This window comes from Aquarana catesbeiana, linkage group LG07 (genome assembly GCF_042186555.1).
Source record: "Aquarana catesbeiana isolate 2022-GZ linkage group LG07, ASM4218655v1, whole genome shotgun sequence".
Taxonomy (NCBI): domain Eukaryota; kingdom Metazoa; phylum Chordata; class Amphibia; order Anura; family Ranidae; genus Aquarana; species Aquarana catesbeiana.
This window is the reverse complement of record NC_133330.1, coordinates 58,883,208-58,902,146: the sequence shown is the minus strand read 5'-3', so window position 1 is coordinate 58,902,146 and position 18,939 is coordinate 58,883,208. Positions and strand designations below refer to the sequence as shown.

General features: G+C 42.3%; 1 protein-coding gene across 1 annotated transcript in view; it reads left to right on the top strand.

The window, feature by feature from the left end:
• SUCLG2 (succinate-CoA ligase GDP-forming subunit beta) overlaps positions 1-18,939 on the top strand; it is a 371,194-nt gene that overhangs the window by 294,154 nt on the left and 58,101 nt on the right. The window contains exon 10 of the mRNA XM_073592203.1: positions 15,675-15,795. Within this exon, the coding sequence (XP_073448304.1) occupies positions 15,675-15,795 (121 nt within the window). The remainder of the gene's footprint in view (positions 1-15,674; positions 15,796-18,939) is intronic.

The window sequence follows — 18,939 nt, the reverse complement described above, 5'->3', positions numbered from 1 at the left end:
CTGTCCTTGCATCAGGTGCCCCCCGGCAGAGTCTGTCCTTGCATCAGGTGCCCCCCGGCAGAGTCTGTCCTTGCATCAGGTGCCCCCCGGCAGAGTCTGTCCTTGCATCAGGTGCCCCCCGGCAGAGTCTGTCCTTGCATCAGGTGCCCCCCGGCAGAGTCTGTCCTTGCATCAGGTGCCCCCGGCAGAGTCTGTCCTTGCATCAGGTGCCCCCGGCAGAGTCTGTCCTTGCATCAGGTGCCCCCGGCAGAGTCTGTCCTTGCATCAGGTGCCCCCGGCAGAGTCTGTATAGAACCCTTCCATCAGTGCAGACCCCCTCCATTAGTGCAGACCCCCCCTCTATTAGTGCAGCCCCCCCCCCTCAGTGCAGCCTCCCCCTCTATTAATGCAGCCCCCCCTCAGTTCAGCCCCCCTCTATTAGGCCCCTTTCACATTGGGGCGGTAGGGGGCGTCGGCGGTAAAACAGCGCTATTTTTAGCGCTGTTTTACCGCGGTATTCAGCCGCTAGCGGTGCGGTTTTAACCCCCCGCTGGCGGCCGAAAAAGGGTTAAAACCCCTCGTATAGCGCGGGGATAGCCGCACTGTCCCATTGATTTCAATGGGCAGGAGCGGTGAATACACCGCTCCTTCACCGCTCCAAAGATGCGGCTGACAGGAGATTTTTTCTTCTCCTGCCAGCTCACCTCTTGAGTGTGAAAGCCCTCGGGCTTTCACAGTGAACAAACAGCGGAGGCTGTTTAGGGGCGGTTTGCAGGCGCTATTTTTAGCGCAATAACGCCTGCAAACCTCCCCAGTGTGAAAGGGGCCTTAGTGCAGAGCCCCCCTCAGTGCAGCCCCCCTCTATTAGTGCAGACCCCCCTCTATTAGTGCAGCCCCTTCCTTTATTAGTGCAGCCCCCCCCTCTATTAGTGCAGCCCCCCTCTATTAGTGCAGACCCCCCCTCTATTAGTGCAGACCCCCCCTCAGTGCAGCCCCCCCTCAATGCAGCCCCCGCTCAGTGCAGGAGCGACCGGTGTTCTGCCGAGAAAGTTCCCCCTCGGCAATGAAGGACCCCCTGTACTGCGCAGGCGCAGCGCTTGCGCAGTACGGGGCTGGGGAACTTTCGGCAAGAGAAGACAAGACGACAGCGCCGTGTCTTCTGCTTGCTTCAGTGGAGAGGGGAGGGGCCGTGCAGCTAAAGAAGCCGCTTCATTGGCTGCACGGATCAAGCCCCCTTCCTCTCTCCACTCAACACTAGGGGGAAGATAGAGCGGCGGCGCCAGCCGCCATTTTGCTGGAGCCCTCTGCTCCAAAAACAAGAAAACAACATTCCCGATTTTCCTTATGGAAAATCCCGATTCGGGACAGCCTCCAATCGGGACGTGGGTCCCAAAATCAGGATTGTCCCGGGAAACTGTTGGCAACTATGCAAACCCCCCTCCATCTATCCATGTCTCCATGCTTTATTTTGTTGAGAAATCACTTTGAAAACAACCCCCCTAGCATTTCTAGCCGTGGCCAGCTTGAGTAAGGGCAAATGATTCACGTAGCATTTATTTCCTGAAATCCATCTGCCCTTAGCTTAAAGAGGAGTTCCTCCCTCCCCTTTAAGAATTAAAAGTCAGCAGCTACACATACTGTAGCTGCTGACTTTGAATATTAGGACACTTACCTGTCCTGGAGTCCAGCGATGTCAGCACCGCAGCCGATGCGCTCTCTTACTGGCCTGGCAGAAGGGGAGGGAGGAAGAGAGAGGCAGAACTGGCCCGCCGCGACCCGGTCTCCCGAAAGTGGGGACAGAGTACCTGTAAAAAAAAAAAACAGGTACCCCCGAAAGGTGCCAAATGTGGCACTGTAGCGGGGGGGGGGAATCGGATAAGTGAAATGTCCACTTTTGGGTGGAACTCCGCTTTTAGTATGCATGCAGGAGTGTGTGCTTAGCTGAGAAAGCCCCTCCTACCATGAAGATTTCTGGGATGTATGACATCATTTGCCTAGGCATGGAAACCAGGAAGTAACTGAAAAAATGTAAAAAATAAAAAAGTTCAAAACAAGTAAACATAAAATATTTTCCTATCTATTTACGAATGCTAGCAGCATAAGGATAACAAATAATCAATGTTAATTGGGAGAGTGAAGTTCCACTTTAAAGTGTAACTGTCCTTTTTTTTTTACAGTTATTCTTTAAATGACCCCCCTCCCCAATACACCCAAGATCCAGGCAGAACCACTGTGCCATACCTTTAGCTTACTTCCATACAAATATCTGTACAGGGGGTAAGGCTTTGGTGCATAAGCATCTCCCTCCCCCCCATAACATTCTTTAAATGTAGATATAATTGGACTAAATAATATTTGGTTGGAGCTCCCCTTTAATTCTGCGTGATTGTAAAACAAGTTCCTGCAGCCACGATTACTCTGCACAATGACGCTGGCGTTTTATGCATTCTTCTGTGCGGCGATGTCAAAAAGATCAAAGGCATTTAACCTTTGCGTGTGGGCAGGATGTCCAGGATACCCAGCAGACTAGCATGCTGGAGGTGCAGACACTTAGACGTCCTCTTTATAGATTTATAAATGTGCTGCTAGCAGAGAACACATTACAAATGTGCCCTGTATTAATTCTCCAGCTAATGATGACAGAATGCTATAATCCATCTCAAAATTTCAAGCTTCTTATAGGGAACTATTGTTGTATAATGAATGTGTAATAAATGCTGCAGCGTCAGCAGTGCTGGTGCCACTTAATGCAGGGCTGAGCTGTCACCCTTGCTGGTGCTGTCATTTGCAGTATACCAGTACTTGGTGTGCCTGTAGTCAGAATATGGACATTAAAATATTTATATTTCCTTAACCATCAGTAATCAAGCTGTAAAATGAGTCCTCACTGTCTGTTATAGCTGCAGGCATTGTGGATCTATAAACAATTAAAGTGTTACTAAACCCACAAAAGTAAAATCAGTCTGTATATGCAGTAAAACATGCTTGTTATACTCAGTGGAACCTAAGAGGTGAATCATCTGCATTGTGTAAAAAGGTTGCTTGATCTTATATGCACAGATCCTCCCCTCCCTGCACTGGACAAATCCAGGAAAGACAGAGCCTTTGGAGTCAGGCTGCACATGCTCAGTTTGGTATGTATTGCTAGAGAGGGTTTTTTTTTTTCATGGGAAAGTGCATGTGATCAGCACAGTTCAGACATGTCTAGACAGAGGGTCAGACACTTAGATTGTACAGCACCTCTGATCGCCATGCTGCGCACCCCCTCTGTTATCCTGTTATCTGTCATATGACGTCCGGTCAGGATAACGCAACCACTTTGCCGCCGTCATTTTGCTATACGGCGGGCGGCAAGTGGTTAAATCTGAAAGTAAAAATGTAATATATTGCAACATAGATGTGATGGCTGCATTAGTTTTCTCTTTTTCAGGCTTTTCCCCCTTTATGTTCACTTGGTAATCCTGCGCATAGCACACTTCTGTCCCAATGTGGCTACATTCAATCTTCCACTGTATCTGTGGAGGGAGCCATAGTAGTCACCCAGGCTGGACTCCAAACGTATTCCTTTTTTTTTCCGTATCTCTACTACATGGGGGTGTGAAGGGATTAGTGGTTTACAGAGGAAAGATAAAGTTGTGCCTTCTGTTCAACTCAAAGGAAGTGACAAGGACGCTGCATTTCTTGCAAAAGGTATTTTCTGTACTTGCTGAAAATATTCTTCACCTAAAAAAAAAAAAAAAAAAAAAAGAAGGCGGCCACCATATCGAAGAACTAGTATGCTGTACAATAGTACATTTGTGTTATTGAGTTTAGATATCCTAAGGCCGGCCATAAACGGTTTGAATCTCGGACGCTTTCAGCAGTAAAGGCCGAGATTCGAGCTGTTAATGGGCAGGCTGAATGTATCATGTTGATCGATCATCTTGGGTACAACCAGCCTGCCGGATTCCCTTGCCATTATCGCTAATGGCTCCTATAGTCACTAGCGATAATCGCTGTCTTCTCCTGGCGGGGACATCTCCCACTGCTGGGAAAAGATAATTGCTGTTTCTCCTGTCAGCACTCTGTGTTGGTGGGGGAATCGATCGAATTTCTTTCATGTAACATGTGGTTGCAGGAAAGAAATGTGCTCTGTGTTTGGCTGGCCCGAGTCACAGTTTTACTATAGGGCTGCTTCAATGTCTACTTGTGTTCAATTTCCATCTAAACTATAAGCTTCTACTGTGAAGACAGTTAATTACCCTAAAGAACCCAATTCAACCAACTTGTTTACTGCAAATATAAAGCACTCATCTCTTCAATTGACCCTGACTAACAACGCACACGGAAATGCAGATCCATAAACTCGAATGGCCCACAGTTTACATAAAGACGGTGTGTTTTATGTGTCCATTTCCTGAGTTCGAGTTTGTGGTTTTTAGTATTTTGGGATTAATTTTTAAATAACTAAAAATAACACTAAACAACTTTTATGCTGTTACAAAAATGTTTTACATTTTTTTTCCTTTTTTTTTTCTTAATTTACCCTTCACCTAAATTACTAAATAAACCATGATTTATGAATGAGAAAAAATTTTAAAAAAGCGATATGTTTTATGCTTCCATTTCCTGAATTCGAGTTTTGTAGTTTTTAGTATTTTGGCATTAACTTTTAAATAACAAAGAAATAGTACCTTCCCAATTCCCTTCTTTCTCTTTTTCCCCTGCCCCTCAGCGTTTACCTTACCTGGTAATAAGTTTTATTATTTATTGATACGTCACTTAATTATGATCATGTTATCTATTTGTGTTACGCTGACACTTGTTTATCACTTTATCCCCTCCCCTTTTTTCTCTTTTGTGCCCCTTATTGTTTTACTTGTTAAAAAAAAGATTAAAAATAACTGAATAAAAATATATTCAACCTAAATAACAAAAAAATAGCACTAAACAACTTTTATGCTATTCCAAAAATCTTTGTGAAATGATGTGTTTTAAATTTTATTTCCCTTTTTCCTTTTTTTTTTTTTAATTTAACCTTCACCTAAATTACTAAATAAGCCATCATTTATGAATGGAAAAAAAATGAAGATGGGACGTTTTATACATCCATTTCTCGAATTAAAAGTTATTACAAAATACCAAAAATGGATGTATAAAACATGCCATCTTCATTTTTTTTCCATTCATAAATGATGGCTTATTTAGTAATTTAGGTGAAGGTTAAATAATAATTAAAAAAAAAAAAAGGGAAATTTTAAAACGCATCATTTCACAGACAGAAATATTTTTGGAACAGCATAAAAGTTGTTTAGTGTTATTTTTTGGTGTTTAAAAGTTATTCCAAAATACCAAATACTACAAACGCCAAAAAACAACACTAAACAGCTTTTATGATGTTCCGAAAACCCTTCCATCCATAAAATGTGTTTTTAATTTTTTATTTTTATTTAAAGTATAAGGCCACATTTTTTTTTTTTTTTTTAGTTTTGTAGAGGGATTAGAACACTTGTCTGTTTTTATCACTATGCCCCCATTTGGGAGATTCACCCTAGTTTTTTTTTTTGGTCCCATTTACCATTACCATTATCATTGAAAGTAAAAGAAAATCCCAAATTTTGGGTTGCCCCCCGAAAAGTAACAGAGGGGAAATCTTCCAATGGGGACACTAGTTCTGGTGACCTGGGGGTCCCCAAGGAATTCCCTTAATTTGCAGGGGTTTTCTCTCACTTCCTTTTTGGGTAATGATATGAAGTGAAGGTAAATCTCTGCAATGGGACACAAATGGCAAAAAAAATCAAATTGACACCCTCCGTTACTCCATCCAAAATGAAAAAAATAAAGTTTTGTTTATAGTTCTACTTTAACCTTCATCTAATTTACTAATTAAACCATCATTTATAATGGCAAAAAAATAAAAATGGCATGGTTTATGCATCTATTTCCTGAGTTTGCGTTTTTAGAATTTTGTAGTTTTAAGTCTTTTCGAATTCCTAAATAAAAAAAATGACACCAAACAATTTTTATGCTATTCCAAAAATCCATTTGTCTACGAACTATTATGTTGTTGATTTTTTTTCCATGTTTTTTTTTTTATTTTAATTTAAACTTCACCTACATTACTAAATAAACCATCATTTATGAATGGCAAAAAAATAAACTCAAATCTGTGTCACTTGAACTTGATTTATAAAGACCGAGCGAGGTGAGTAAGGAAAGTATTAAAAAAAATAAATCAAAACCAAATCTAAACACAGTTAACATAAATTTTTTACCAGGTATAAATGAATCACGTCACAGGCTGAAGCAATCAGTGGTTCGTTCTTTATAAAATTACAATGAAACCTCGGATTGAAACCTGCACCTGAGTCACTGTTATTGATTAAATCCTGTTAGACTCCTCTCTAATTAAACTCGGTATTTTTTTTTCCTTTATTAAAGCCAAGCATAAAGTCATCAATTATACAAGCTGCATCTAATTTCATTTGGTGTGCTCTATGCTGGTGGCTGCTATTAGATTAAAATACATAATTAAATTGACACTGCCACTTTTTTTTTGTAAATATATTGTTAATATTTACAGAACTGTAAGTAGATTTAAAAGGTTTGCATTTATTCCAATAATTCTGCAGTAGGTAAACCCTCTTTTTTTTATGGTGCATGAAATCAGGCCTCTGAAAAGCTAACTTTGTTTTGTGTTTTTATTATTATTATTATAATACAGGATTTATATAGTGTCAGCAGTTTGCACAGCGCTTAACACAATGAAGGCAGACATTACAGTAACATTACAATTTGGTACAAGAGAAATCAGAGGGCCCTGCTCATTTGTTTTTTTTTTTCGTGTAACAGCCTGTCCCCTGCCATCATGGTGTAGAGATGGACCCTTGTTCTCTTTGGGAAAGCAGTAGTCACTCTGCAGAGGTCCCATATGTCCCCTGCTGAGTAAGACCTAGAGTGCTTCAATTAGCAAAACGTGTGCTTCCTGCAGAGAGCAGAGGTCCTTCTCTGCAGCATGACAGTTAGAGTCCATTCACACAGGGGCAACTTTAGATCCGACTTCAAGTCGCCCCAAGTCGCCTCAAGTCGCGCTACATGAAAAAATCAATGTACGTGAATGGATCTGTCTTAATGCACACTACTGCAATCGCTCCGACTTCAGAAAAGGTTCCTGTACTACTTCAATCTGACTTGAAGGCAACTTGTACCCATTGATTTCAATGGAAGTTGCCTCCAAGTCTGATCACTGTTCATACTGAGGCAACTTTACAGGAAGCAGAAAGGAAACAGAAAGTAATTTCCTCCACTAAACAGCCTGCCCCCTCCTTCTCACACACAGCTGATAAGCTCTGATTGGCGGCTTGTAAAGTTCCCTGTCCTGCAGGCGACTTCAAGTTGTGTTGTAAGTTGCCCCAAGTCGTGCTGTGATTCATACTCAAGTCATGTCCAAGTTGCCTCCCAAAGTCTCGCTGGAAGTCGTGTTGCCCCTGTGTGAATGGGCTCTGAAGGGGGGGCTGCTAATTTACTATTTCTGCAGCTGCTTTATGAACCAATCAAATGCTTTACTATTTTACTCGCATAAGTGGGTGTTGAACCTTAATATAGGACTAAATGCTATTTTTTTGGGGGGGGGGGTTAATGCATCAGTAATTGTTTGTTTATTTTTTGTCATCTGGGAGATTCCCCTTATTTCCTGCCCTATAGCCACATTAGGAAGTGAAAGGAAATCCCTGGTTGTCACCAGAATTAATGTCTCCGTTGGAAGATGTCCTCTCTATTCAGGTGACAACCCAAAATTTGGGATTTTTTTTTTTAATTTCTTTCAGTTTAAATCTCGGCAATAACACTAAATGTGACAAATAGGGTGAATCTCCCTAACGGGAACACACACATCGGTGAATAAAAACTGGTGTTCAAATCCCTCTCCACTCTTTATAAAACTAAAAAAAAAAAGTTTTGTATTTAATTATTCTTTAAAGCAGAACTCCAGCCCAAATTAACAAGATACAGTGAATAGCCCATTAAAGTAATGATGTAGTATTTTTTTTTCTTTTAAATAACAAATAAGTTATACTCACCTGCTCTGTGCAGTGTTTTTGCACAGAGCAGCCCCAATCCTCCTTTTCTTCGGTCCCCCGTCGGTGCTTCTGGCCCCTCCCTCCTGTCTAGTGCTCCCATGAGCAAGCAGCTTGCAATAGGGGCACCTGAGCAGGCTTGCTTCTGTGCCGGGGCTCTGCGTTGTCTATTTACACACAGAGCCAAGGCTCGGTCCCACCCCTCTCTGTCCTTATTGGCTCGGCTGTGATTGACAGCAATAGCTCCTGCTGCGGTTTTAGCCAATGAGGAGGGAGACTCCCTGGATAGCTGAGGCTCATCGCTGGAGGAACATAGAGCCCAGGAATGGGGGCTGGCCATACGTGGTCAAATTTCGAAAGAATTTTCTTTTGAAAATCAGAAAATTTGTGCGTTTTCTGATCCGATGGTGCCACCATTGATTTCGAAATTCGACCAACCAAGCCTTCAATTTCATCTCCATGTTGCTACAGAGAAGAATTTTCATGGCTGGGAATCTTCTTTTCTTTCCGGGAATTTTCTTTTCTTGCACATGCGCATATTTTTTTCGATTAGTAAAACGATCGTTTTTCAAAACATTTCCAACATATCCGATTTACTCAAATTCAATGGCTGCATGAGAATCGGCTGTTGCTGCAGCCCACTAATGGTGCGAAATATGAACGAAAATTCATAGATAAGATTTTCGAAAAAAAAATATTTCGAAATTCTACCAATGTATGGCCAGCCTAAGTGTAAGGGAAGGGGGGGGAGGGGTGAGCTGGGGCTGGGGAGGCTGCTGCACACACAAGTTTTTTTTTTACCTTCATGCATAGACTACATCAAGGTAAAAAACCTTCAGCCTTTACAACCACTTTAAAATGTAACATAATTAAATTAACTTCTACTACAATATTCATGTTCATTCCAGAGATTTCCCATGCGAAAGTTTATTTCTGCCACTAGAAGCCTTTGCATCATTCATCTCACTTCTCTGAGCCCAGGTCATCCTGGACCCATCCTGGGTTATGACTAAGGCCTTATAGACTGAAACGCGTCAACTGACTTAATCTGCATTTTGTTCACTGTGGCTATTCAATAAAATGAAGAAATTTTAACCACTTAAGGACCAATCCTCTTTCTGAGATTTGTTGATTACAAGTCAAAATAGTTTTTTTTGCTAGAAAATTACTTAGAACCCCCAAATATTATATATTTTTTTTTCTAACACCCTAGAGAATAAAATGGCGGTCGTTGCAATACTTTCTGTCACACCGTATTTGCGCAGCCGTCTTACAAGCGCAACTTTTTTGGAAAAAGTACACTTTTTTGAATTAAAAAATAAGACAACAGTAAAGTTTGCCCAATTTTTTTTTATATATTGTGAAATATAATCTGAAAGATAATGTTACACCGAGTAAATTGTCATGCTTCAAAATTGCGCCCGCTCGTGGAATGGCGACAAACTTTTACCCTTAAAAATCTCCATAGGCAACGTTTAAAAAATTCTACAGGTTGCATGTTTTGAGTTACAGAGGAGGTCTAGGGCTAGAATTATTGCTTTCGCTCTACCGATCACGGCGATACCTCACATGTGTGGTTTGAACACTGTTTTTATATGCGGGCGCTACTCACGTATGCGTTCGCTTTTGCACACGAGCTCGGCAGGACGGGGCGCGTTTAAAAAATTTTTTTTTTTTACTTATTTATTTTACCTTTTATTTTTTATTTTTACACTGTTCTTTGCAATAGTGTCACTTTTATTCCTATTGCAAGGAATGTAAACATCCCTTGTAATAGAAAAAAAGCATGACAGGACCTCTTAAATATGATCTGGGGTCAAAAAGACATATATCCTGGACCCACCCCAGCCTGTAATTGGTCAGTGAAAGGTAAAGCAGCAAAGTGATTGGCTCAAATCTCTAAGGGCCCTTTCACACTGGGGCGGGGGCGACGCCGGCGGTAAAGCGTTGCTATTGTAAGCGGCGCTTTACCGTCGGTATTCGGCCGCTAGCGGTTTTACCCCCTGCTAGCGGCCGAGAAAGGGTTAAAAACCACCACAAAGCGCCTCTGCAGAGGCGCTTTGCCGGCGGTAAAGCCACGCTATCCCATTGATTTCAATGGGCAGGAGCGGTGAAGGAGCGGTATACACTCCGCTCCTTCACCGCTCCGAAGATGCTGCTAGCAGGACTTTTTTTCCCGTCCTGCTGGCGCACCGCTCCAGCGTGAAAGCCCCGAGGCTTTCACACTGGAGAGACAGCAGCGGCTGTTTCGGGTCGGTTTGCAGGCGCTATTATTAGCGCAATAGCGCCTGCAATCCGCCCCAGTGTGAAAGGACCCGAAGGCCTCTTTCACACGGGCGCCACAGTGAAGTGGAATTTGCTTGCCCGGTGGGGGATCTCTCCACTGATCCCGCTAAGCAGATGGATGACAGGTCTGTGTCCGCTCCTCATAGTCACACGCTCCCCTCTATGGGGCAATTGGATGGAAACAGATGGCCTGTGCATTTCCATCTGATCTGATCCGCTAGACGGATGGGGAATAGGACCACCACCTGTTTGTTTTTATCGGATGGTGGCGGGTGTGTGTCTGCTGACATCCACCGCTTCATAGAAAGTACTGGAGGGTCCGGTCACCTGAAAAACTGACAGGCGCACCTGACTGGATCGCCCGTGTGAAAGGGGCCTAAGGCAGGCCGTACATTGGTTGAATTTCGAAAGCAGCCATAAGCCGATTTTCGTGCGGCCATCGAATTTGAGTAATCGGACATGTTGGAAATTTTTTGAAAAATGAACGATTTTCTAATCAATGATGGGAGAATCGTGCGAGAAATGTAAACAAAAAAGAAATGCGCATGTGCACGAAAAGAAAATTCCCGGAAAGAAAAGAAGATTCCCAGCCACGAATATCCTTTTCTGTAGCAACACGAGGTGAAATTGAAGGCTTGGTTGGTCGAATTTCGAAATCAATGATGACACCATTGGATCACAGAATGCACAACATTTCTGATTTTCAAAAGAAAATTCTTTCGAAATTCGACCATGTATGGCCAGCCTAATGCTGCCCATACACTATACGAAAAATCGGCCGAACCTATTTTCAAAAAACGAACATTCTGTTGTGAGCGCAAACGACAGTGCCATCATGTAATGCCTGATAAATCGTTCAGTTGACATAAATGAATACTTTTTTTAAATTTTTTTTACATATACATACTGCAGACAGTTCGGACAGGAAACACATTAACCTTTCAATTTATTGTTTGTTCGGCAGAAAATTTCCAAACTTGTCCTTTGTTTTTTCGGCTCAAAAACGTCCAAATGATTATCAATTTTGTGCCCATTAACTGGCCGAAAAACAAACGAACTGTCTAAATTACTGAATTTCGGCCGATTTTTCGTATAGTGTATGGCCGGCATTAGGCTCAGTTCACACTTGCGAAATAGGGCCTTTTGCAATTACCCGCAAGGGACTCAGAGGGGATCCATTGGATTACCTGCAGATGATCAGCCCTGGATGCAGATGGTCTGACCCCAGGGGCCAATCATGCGCATATAATCACTACATGTGCGATTTCATGCATACGGCCGCAAACAGCTGTGGGCACTGTCACACTCCCATTGCTTTCAAAGGGGGTTCCCGCCCACACCTATTTATATGGATCCCAAACGGCCCCATTTGCAATTGTGAATTGGGTTTGTCTGCTTTCTCCAACTGCCAACAACTTCCTTGTCAGCACATAAACTGAGTGCCGCCTTGTGCTGCTTCTCACCCTAGCTCTGCTGTACAGCATTTGCAGGAGGCCGATACCAGGTCTAATTCCGATACTTTCACTTGTTAAATCAGGTTAGGGAGTCCCTAAACAAGACATTTACATGATGAGATAGTGAGTCCAGATCTTAAGATAAGTAGGTGCTTTATTGTATATACTGCAGTGGAGAGACACAACACACACCGATATTCAGCACTACCAGGCCGAACAAAGAAGCAAGTGTCTCTGACTTAAAAACATGAAGTTTAACAATATATACGTATGAATATGCTTAAGTTCTAGGGGTGTTATAGGTGTGATCGTATAGTTTAGTCCAATCAGCATTCATATCTTCTTAGTAACAATGGAACAGTTAAATGAGTGGTTACATTATGTGACTGGCAAAAAAAATAGAATTCAGCAGTATCTGGTCAGTTCAGACTGGTTTTGGTAGGAAGGCCTATTTTGAGCAGCTTTCTGGGTTCTTATCAGTAGTTTGTGTCGTCACATATCCAACAGTTTCGAATTCCCAGGAATTGAAACAAGCCATATAAGAAGGAAAAAAAAACAAATCAAGCATAATATAAATTCTTATAGTAACAGTCTTTATATACATATATATAAATAACTCAACATTATCACCCCTATAATTCTACTTGCGCTGCATATAATAATATATTGTGTGCGGAGTGCATTCATTTGTGTCTATATCTGCATGGAATTTGGCTTTAACATATTTATGAGGTGACCAACTTTGTCTCATTTATTGTGGAAACTGGGAACATTGCTACAGAAGGGTTTTTCTGCTGACTTCAGTTCTGTCGCGAACCGTCCTTTCCTTAAAAGTCACACTTTAATCAAGCGCATCTCTAGGCATTTCATGACTGAAAAGCAAAAAAGAAAAAATCCTTGCTTCATTCTGTCAAAAATCCTTTGAAGTGCAGAGACAGAAGATATGGGAGCAGGTAATGACTTTCATGTGAGTTGAGGTAGCAGACAGCTTGACTCAAATGCTGATTAAATGCGTTTTTTTCCCACAGTAATGTTTCCTTTGCATCCCATGTAAACACAAAGAAACCATTTTAGTTGCCGTTTGATCATTTTCACATCTTCAACTTCACGTCCTGGAGACAAATTCCGCTATTTGATTCCTATGCATATGACGACTCTGTATTATCTTGCTCTTGGGTACAATAGGCTCACTTCACAAAGCTAGATCACCAGGATAAGGAGCCATGTTTTCAAAAAAGTGACAGTTCTTTTTAGCTGAGCCCAATATAATTTGAAAATGAAAGACACATGGATAGCCTTTTTTTTTGGCCTTTTAAACTGAACTGACCATTCTCCCAGAAGCGCAATTTGTGAGGTCAGGCACTGATGTTGGATGAGAAGGCCCGGCTCGCAGTCTCTGCTCCAATTCATCCCAAAGGTGGTCTATCCGGTTGAGGTCAGGCCAGTCAAGTTCCTTCACCCCAAACTCGCTCATCCATGTCTTTATCCACTTCAGCCCCGGAATATTTGCCCCCTTAATGACCAGGCCATTTTTTGTGATTCGGCACTGTGTCGCTTTAACTGACAATTTCGCGGTCGTGCGACGTTGTACCCAAACAAAATTGACATCCTTTTTTTCCCCCCCACAAATAGAGCTTTCTTTTGGTGGTATGTGATCACCTCTGCGGTTTTTATATTTTGCGCAAACAAAAAAAGAGCGTAAAGTTTGAAAAAAAAGCAATATTTTTTACTTTTTGCTATAATCAATATACCCCAAAAATGTATTAAAAAAACACTATTTTTTTCCTCACTTTAGGCCGATATGTATTCTTATGGTAAAAAAAAATTGCGCAAAAATTATAGGGTCTACATTTATGGCATTTTTATTATACATTTTTTTATATTGGTAATGTCGGTGATCTGCGATTTTTATCGTGACTGCGACATTATGGCGGACACATCAGACACTTTTGACACTATTTTGGGACCATTGTCATTTATACAGCGATCAGTGCAATAAAAATGCACTGATTGCTGTGTAAATGACACTGGCAGGGAAGGGGTTAACCACTAGGGGGCGATGACGGGGTTAAGTGTGTCCTAGGGAGTGATTCTAACTATGGGGGGAGGAGCTACCTAGGATATGACAGTGATCACTGCTCCTGGTCACAGGGAGCACTGGATCTCTGTCATTACACAAGGCAGAATGGGAAAATGCCTTGTTTACATAGGCATCTCCCCGTTCTTCCTCTCCACACCGCAATCGCGGGCCGCCAGATAACATTGAGTTCCTGGGACCCACGGGCACGCTCCCACGATGCACACGCCCAAAAGGCTGCAAATTTAAAGGGACATACCTGTATGCCCATTTGCCTGCCTGTGCCATTCTGCCGACGTACATCTGTGTGCGGCGGTCGGCTAACGGTTATGGACTTTGCTTTGTGCACTGGTCCAAATCATTTGGTGGAGGGGGGATTATGGTGTGGGGTTGTTTTTCAGGGGTTGGGTTTGGCCCCTTAGTTCCAGTGAAGAGAACTCTTAAGGTGTCAGCATACCAAGACATTTTGAACAATTTCATGCTCCCAACTTTTTGTTGGAACAATTTGGGGATGGCCCCTTCCTGTTCCAACATGACTGCGCATAGTTAAGGAGTCTTTCACACTAGCGGTTGGAAGGCGGTAAAACCCCACAGCTGAGCTGTGCTTTTACCCGTCCCCAACCGCTACTTCCTTTAGCTGCAGGTAGAGTTGCCACCTCATTCCTTTAAACCCAAACACATATGAATTACAGAGGTTCTGAGGCTAATTTAATGCAGATAAGGCACCAAGTGAGTTTAATTACCACCTTAATCAGCCACAGAACCTGTACAATTAATATGTGTTTGGGTTTAAAGGAATGAGGTGGCAACTTTACCTGCAGCTAAAGGGAGTAGCGGTTGGGGACGGGTAAAATCACAGCTCATCTGTGAGGTTTTACCGCCTTCCAACCGCAAGTGTGAACGACTCCTTAAGGGATGAGGTGGCAACCCTAGCTGCAGGGGTATATACATGTCGCGGCCACGTAGCAATTCATTGCAGCTGCTGCAAGAATTATACCTAATTTAGGTGAATAGGGCCGCACTGCAAGCACCCCACAACTGTGTGCAATGCATGCGGTTGTGGCACGCTAGTGCAGCAATCAAGGAGTTAAAGCAGGCAGTAAGGAGAGGATACAATGCCTTCTCACTGCCTGTCAAATGTTGTCTGAAGAGCAATCTGAACACAGATCCCTCTTCAGAACCCAAAGATAGTGTACACAAGCCCTTAGATGAGCTGATTAAATATTAGCAGCTTGTTCCAGCTTCAGAAACCGTGTATTGGTTATATTTGGAACTCCACCATGAGGCTCCATGCACACTGAAGCTCATAAACAGCCGTTTTTGGGAGTTTGGGTGTTTTTTTTTTTTTTTAACAGCCCATAAACTCCCCATCTATGTTATCCTATGTGTCCATGCACACATGGACGTTTATCAGCAGTGGAGTTTATGGGCTGTTTTCTGAACGCCATAAAATCACATTCAGGAGTCGTTTTTCCGACCACAAAAAAACGCCAAACGCTGCTAAACGTTTTTTAACATTTTTGATGTACTGAAAAAAAAATTAAAAATCAATGCTATTGCAGAAACGTTAAAAAAAGTTGAAAGACCCACTGCAAAGCTACTGGCGTTTTTATAACGTTATTTTAACGTCCGGTGTGCATGGAGCCTTCGAAGGCAAAGAAAAGCTTTTGTTTAGATTGGACTTCTTTGAGCTCGATGCCACCATTTGTTGTACGCTATTCATTAGTTTTAGCCCTGACATCTGTTTACTGCCCTGTTTTTAATTATCTCTTTTTTAGTAGAACGTGTAAAATATTGACATGAAAGTTTTCTTTTGTCTTTCAGGTTGAAGCCATTCTCATTAACATTTTTGGAGGAATAGTAAACTGCGCTATCATTGCTAACGGGATAACAAAGGCTTGCCGCGAGCTTGAACTTAAGGTGCCACTCATTGTCAGACTTGAAGGTAAATAATTGATAGGGAAGTTATTTTAACTGGTCAACACTCAAAAAACACTTTGGCGTACAAAAGCTTTTTGTTTAGGTCAGGATGTTTTTTAAAAGAAAATCAGATAGGCAAGTACGAGCCGCACATGGAATTTCAACGTGACAGGAGATCCGCCTGGATGCCGCTGATTGCTAGTAGTTTCATAGCTGATTGGAAGTGAGTTTTGGAGCTCATAATAATTTCACATCTAAAACGACATGCTCTTTCTCGTGATTTGGACCAAAAAAGACGTCTGATTTCAAATTTAACATGCAATGGAAGAGGGGTATTTAAATAGTCTACTATTTTGTTAAATTGGTCCACTTCTCTAGCCGTTAGAAATCCAACTTTGGGTTTACTCCCAGTCCAGTTAACAAAAAAAAAAAAAAGAGTTCAGGCAGACCTTGCAATAACTTGCAGATTCTGCTTATTAAGGCCTGGTTCACACCTATGCATTTTTAGTGCTTTATGTATTTTGCAGATTTGCATTACAGTCCATTTAACCACTTCCGGACTGTCCACCATCGTTAAACATCGGTACTTTTTTAGAGGCATATCTTTGTTATGGCAGCAGCTAGCTGCCATAACCGCGCTATCCTCTTCTTCAGTGGGCGGTCCGCTTCAAGTTAAAAGTGGTCTTTGCGGCGGATTCGCCGCAAGATCACTTTTATCGGCGGCAGGAGAGGGTGCCCTCCGCCCCTTACCGGAGCCAGTGGCAGAGGCAATCGGATGTTGTCCCTTGTGTGACATGGAGACGAGTGAGGGGAAGATGGCCCCCACCCGTCTCCATATCATTGCAGGGTGGCAGCGACATCAAAACGTCACTTCCGCCCATAGCTCTGTAAGTGGTTATAAAGGTAATTTAAAAAAATAACAAACATGTTATACTTACCTCCACTGTGCAGCTCGTTTTGCACAGAGTGGCCCCGAACCTGGTCTTCTGGCGTCCCTTGGTGGCTGTCTCAGCTCCTCCCCGCAAGAAATAAACACCTTCATGTCAGCTCTCTCGCATCGTGTTTAGTGCTTGTGGGCGCGCTCCCGTGATACAGCCGGCGGCTATAGCCACTGACTATATCACTCAGCCCCGCCCCGATGCGCCGCATCATTGGATGTGATAGACAGCAGCGCGAGCCAATGGCTGCGCTGCTTTTAATCCATCCACTCTAGCCAATCAACGGCCAGGCTGACGAGGGGCGAAGAGGGAATCGAGGGCGAGCGCAGCAGGTGAACGGGCTCAGGTAAGTAAAATGGTGGGGGGGGGCGGAATTGTCGGATGTTTTTTTCACCTTAATGCATAGGATGCATTAAGGTGAAAAAACGTGAACCTTTACAACCCCTTTAAAGGGCCATTTTTTTTGTATTTTTTTTTTTTTAAATGACAACATTTTTTTTTTTTTAATTGCATTTTAGTGTAAATATGAGATCTGAGGTCTTTTTGACCCCAGATCTCATATTTAAGAGGTCCTGTCATGCTTTTTTCTGTTACAAGGGATGGTTTTTTTTTTAAAGAACAGTGTAAAAACAAAAAATGAAAGGTAAAATAAATAAGAAAAAAAATTTTAAACGTGCCCCGTCCCGACGAGCTTGCGTGCAGAAGCGAACGCATACGTGAGTAGCACCCGCATATGAAAACGGTGTTCAGACCAGACATGTGAGGTATCGCCGCGATTGGTAGAGCGAGAGCAATAATTCTAGCCCTAGACCTCCTCTGTAACTTAAAAAATGCAACCTGTAGAATTTTTTAAACGTCGCCTATGGAGATTTTTAAGGGTAAAAGTTTGTCGCCATTCCACATGCGGGCGCAATTTTAAAGCGTGTCATGTTGAGTATCAATTTACTCGGCGTAAAATTATCTTTCGCAATATAAACAAAAATTGGGCTAACTTTACTGTTGTCTTATTTTTTAATTAAAAAAACTGAATTTTTAAAAAAAAAAGTGCACTTGTAAGACCGCTGCGCAAATACGGTGTGACAGAAAGTATTGCAACGACCGCCATTTTATTCTCTAGGGTGTTACAAAAAAAATGTATAATGTTTGGGGGTTCTAAGTAATTTTCTAGCAAAAAAAAATGTTTTTAACTTGTAAACAACAAATCTCAGAAAGAGGCTCGGTCGGTAAATGGTTTCCTATGGAACACATTCTGTAGTACAAATCTGCAAAAAGCACTAAAAATGCTTAGGTGTGAACCAGGCCTTATTAATGCCCCCAACCCTTCCCCATGTGAAACCACACATTCCATCTGTGGTGGGAAGCCAATATACTTACCTTACACAAGTTAATATAAGAACATAACCAAAGCCATGCTTCACTCAAGACTCGCTCCTTTCGTTACTCTAAGACAATCTGGGTGCCGATTATTACATCCCATCTCCACTCTTCATCAGGAATATAAAAAATATAAGGCAGACTCCAAAAACTGAGCTCTTCTTACTTGTGTTTAATAATTGTCAAGAAAAACTGAATACAATAATGTCTCCCGTTCCCAGCTCAGACATGATTAAGGCCAGATGATCGAAACGCGTTAGTTTTTTTGACTGTTGATCTGCATTAATAAAAATAAAACTGTAAAAATGTTTTAGCCGACTTCCATGGCACCAGTCTTTTTCCTCTTTTGCACGGATCACACATGGAGGTTTGCAGTGACTTCCTAGCATGAGTGCTGTGTTCTTGAGGCTGAGCAGGCATTAAACAAGGAGGTAGTAGCTCAGATGCACCTGTCTCAGTGTGAAACGTTGCCTCTGTGCAGGAGCTTCCTGTAAGGACCGGTTACTGCTAGCCTCCATCCTTGTGCAGGGAGACTGGTCTTGTCCACCCCCCCCCCCCTGTAGTTTTCAACAGGAAGCCTTATAGTGGGTGGAGCTAGCTAGGCTCCTCCCATATCTGTACTCTCTGTACAGTATCGCAAGGATGTACCTGCTGCAAGGTAATATCTGGGTTTGCAAAGGCATTTAGTGCACACAAAGCAGATTTTTATTCTATGTGACTAATAAAGAATGTATTTTAAAAGTTTAAAATTTTAATGCCGATATTTGATCTTTAGGCTCTGTTTCCACTACTGCAAGTTGTGCGACTTAACACATGTGAAGTTGCATGACAAGTCAAAATCCATGTATTTCAATGGT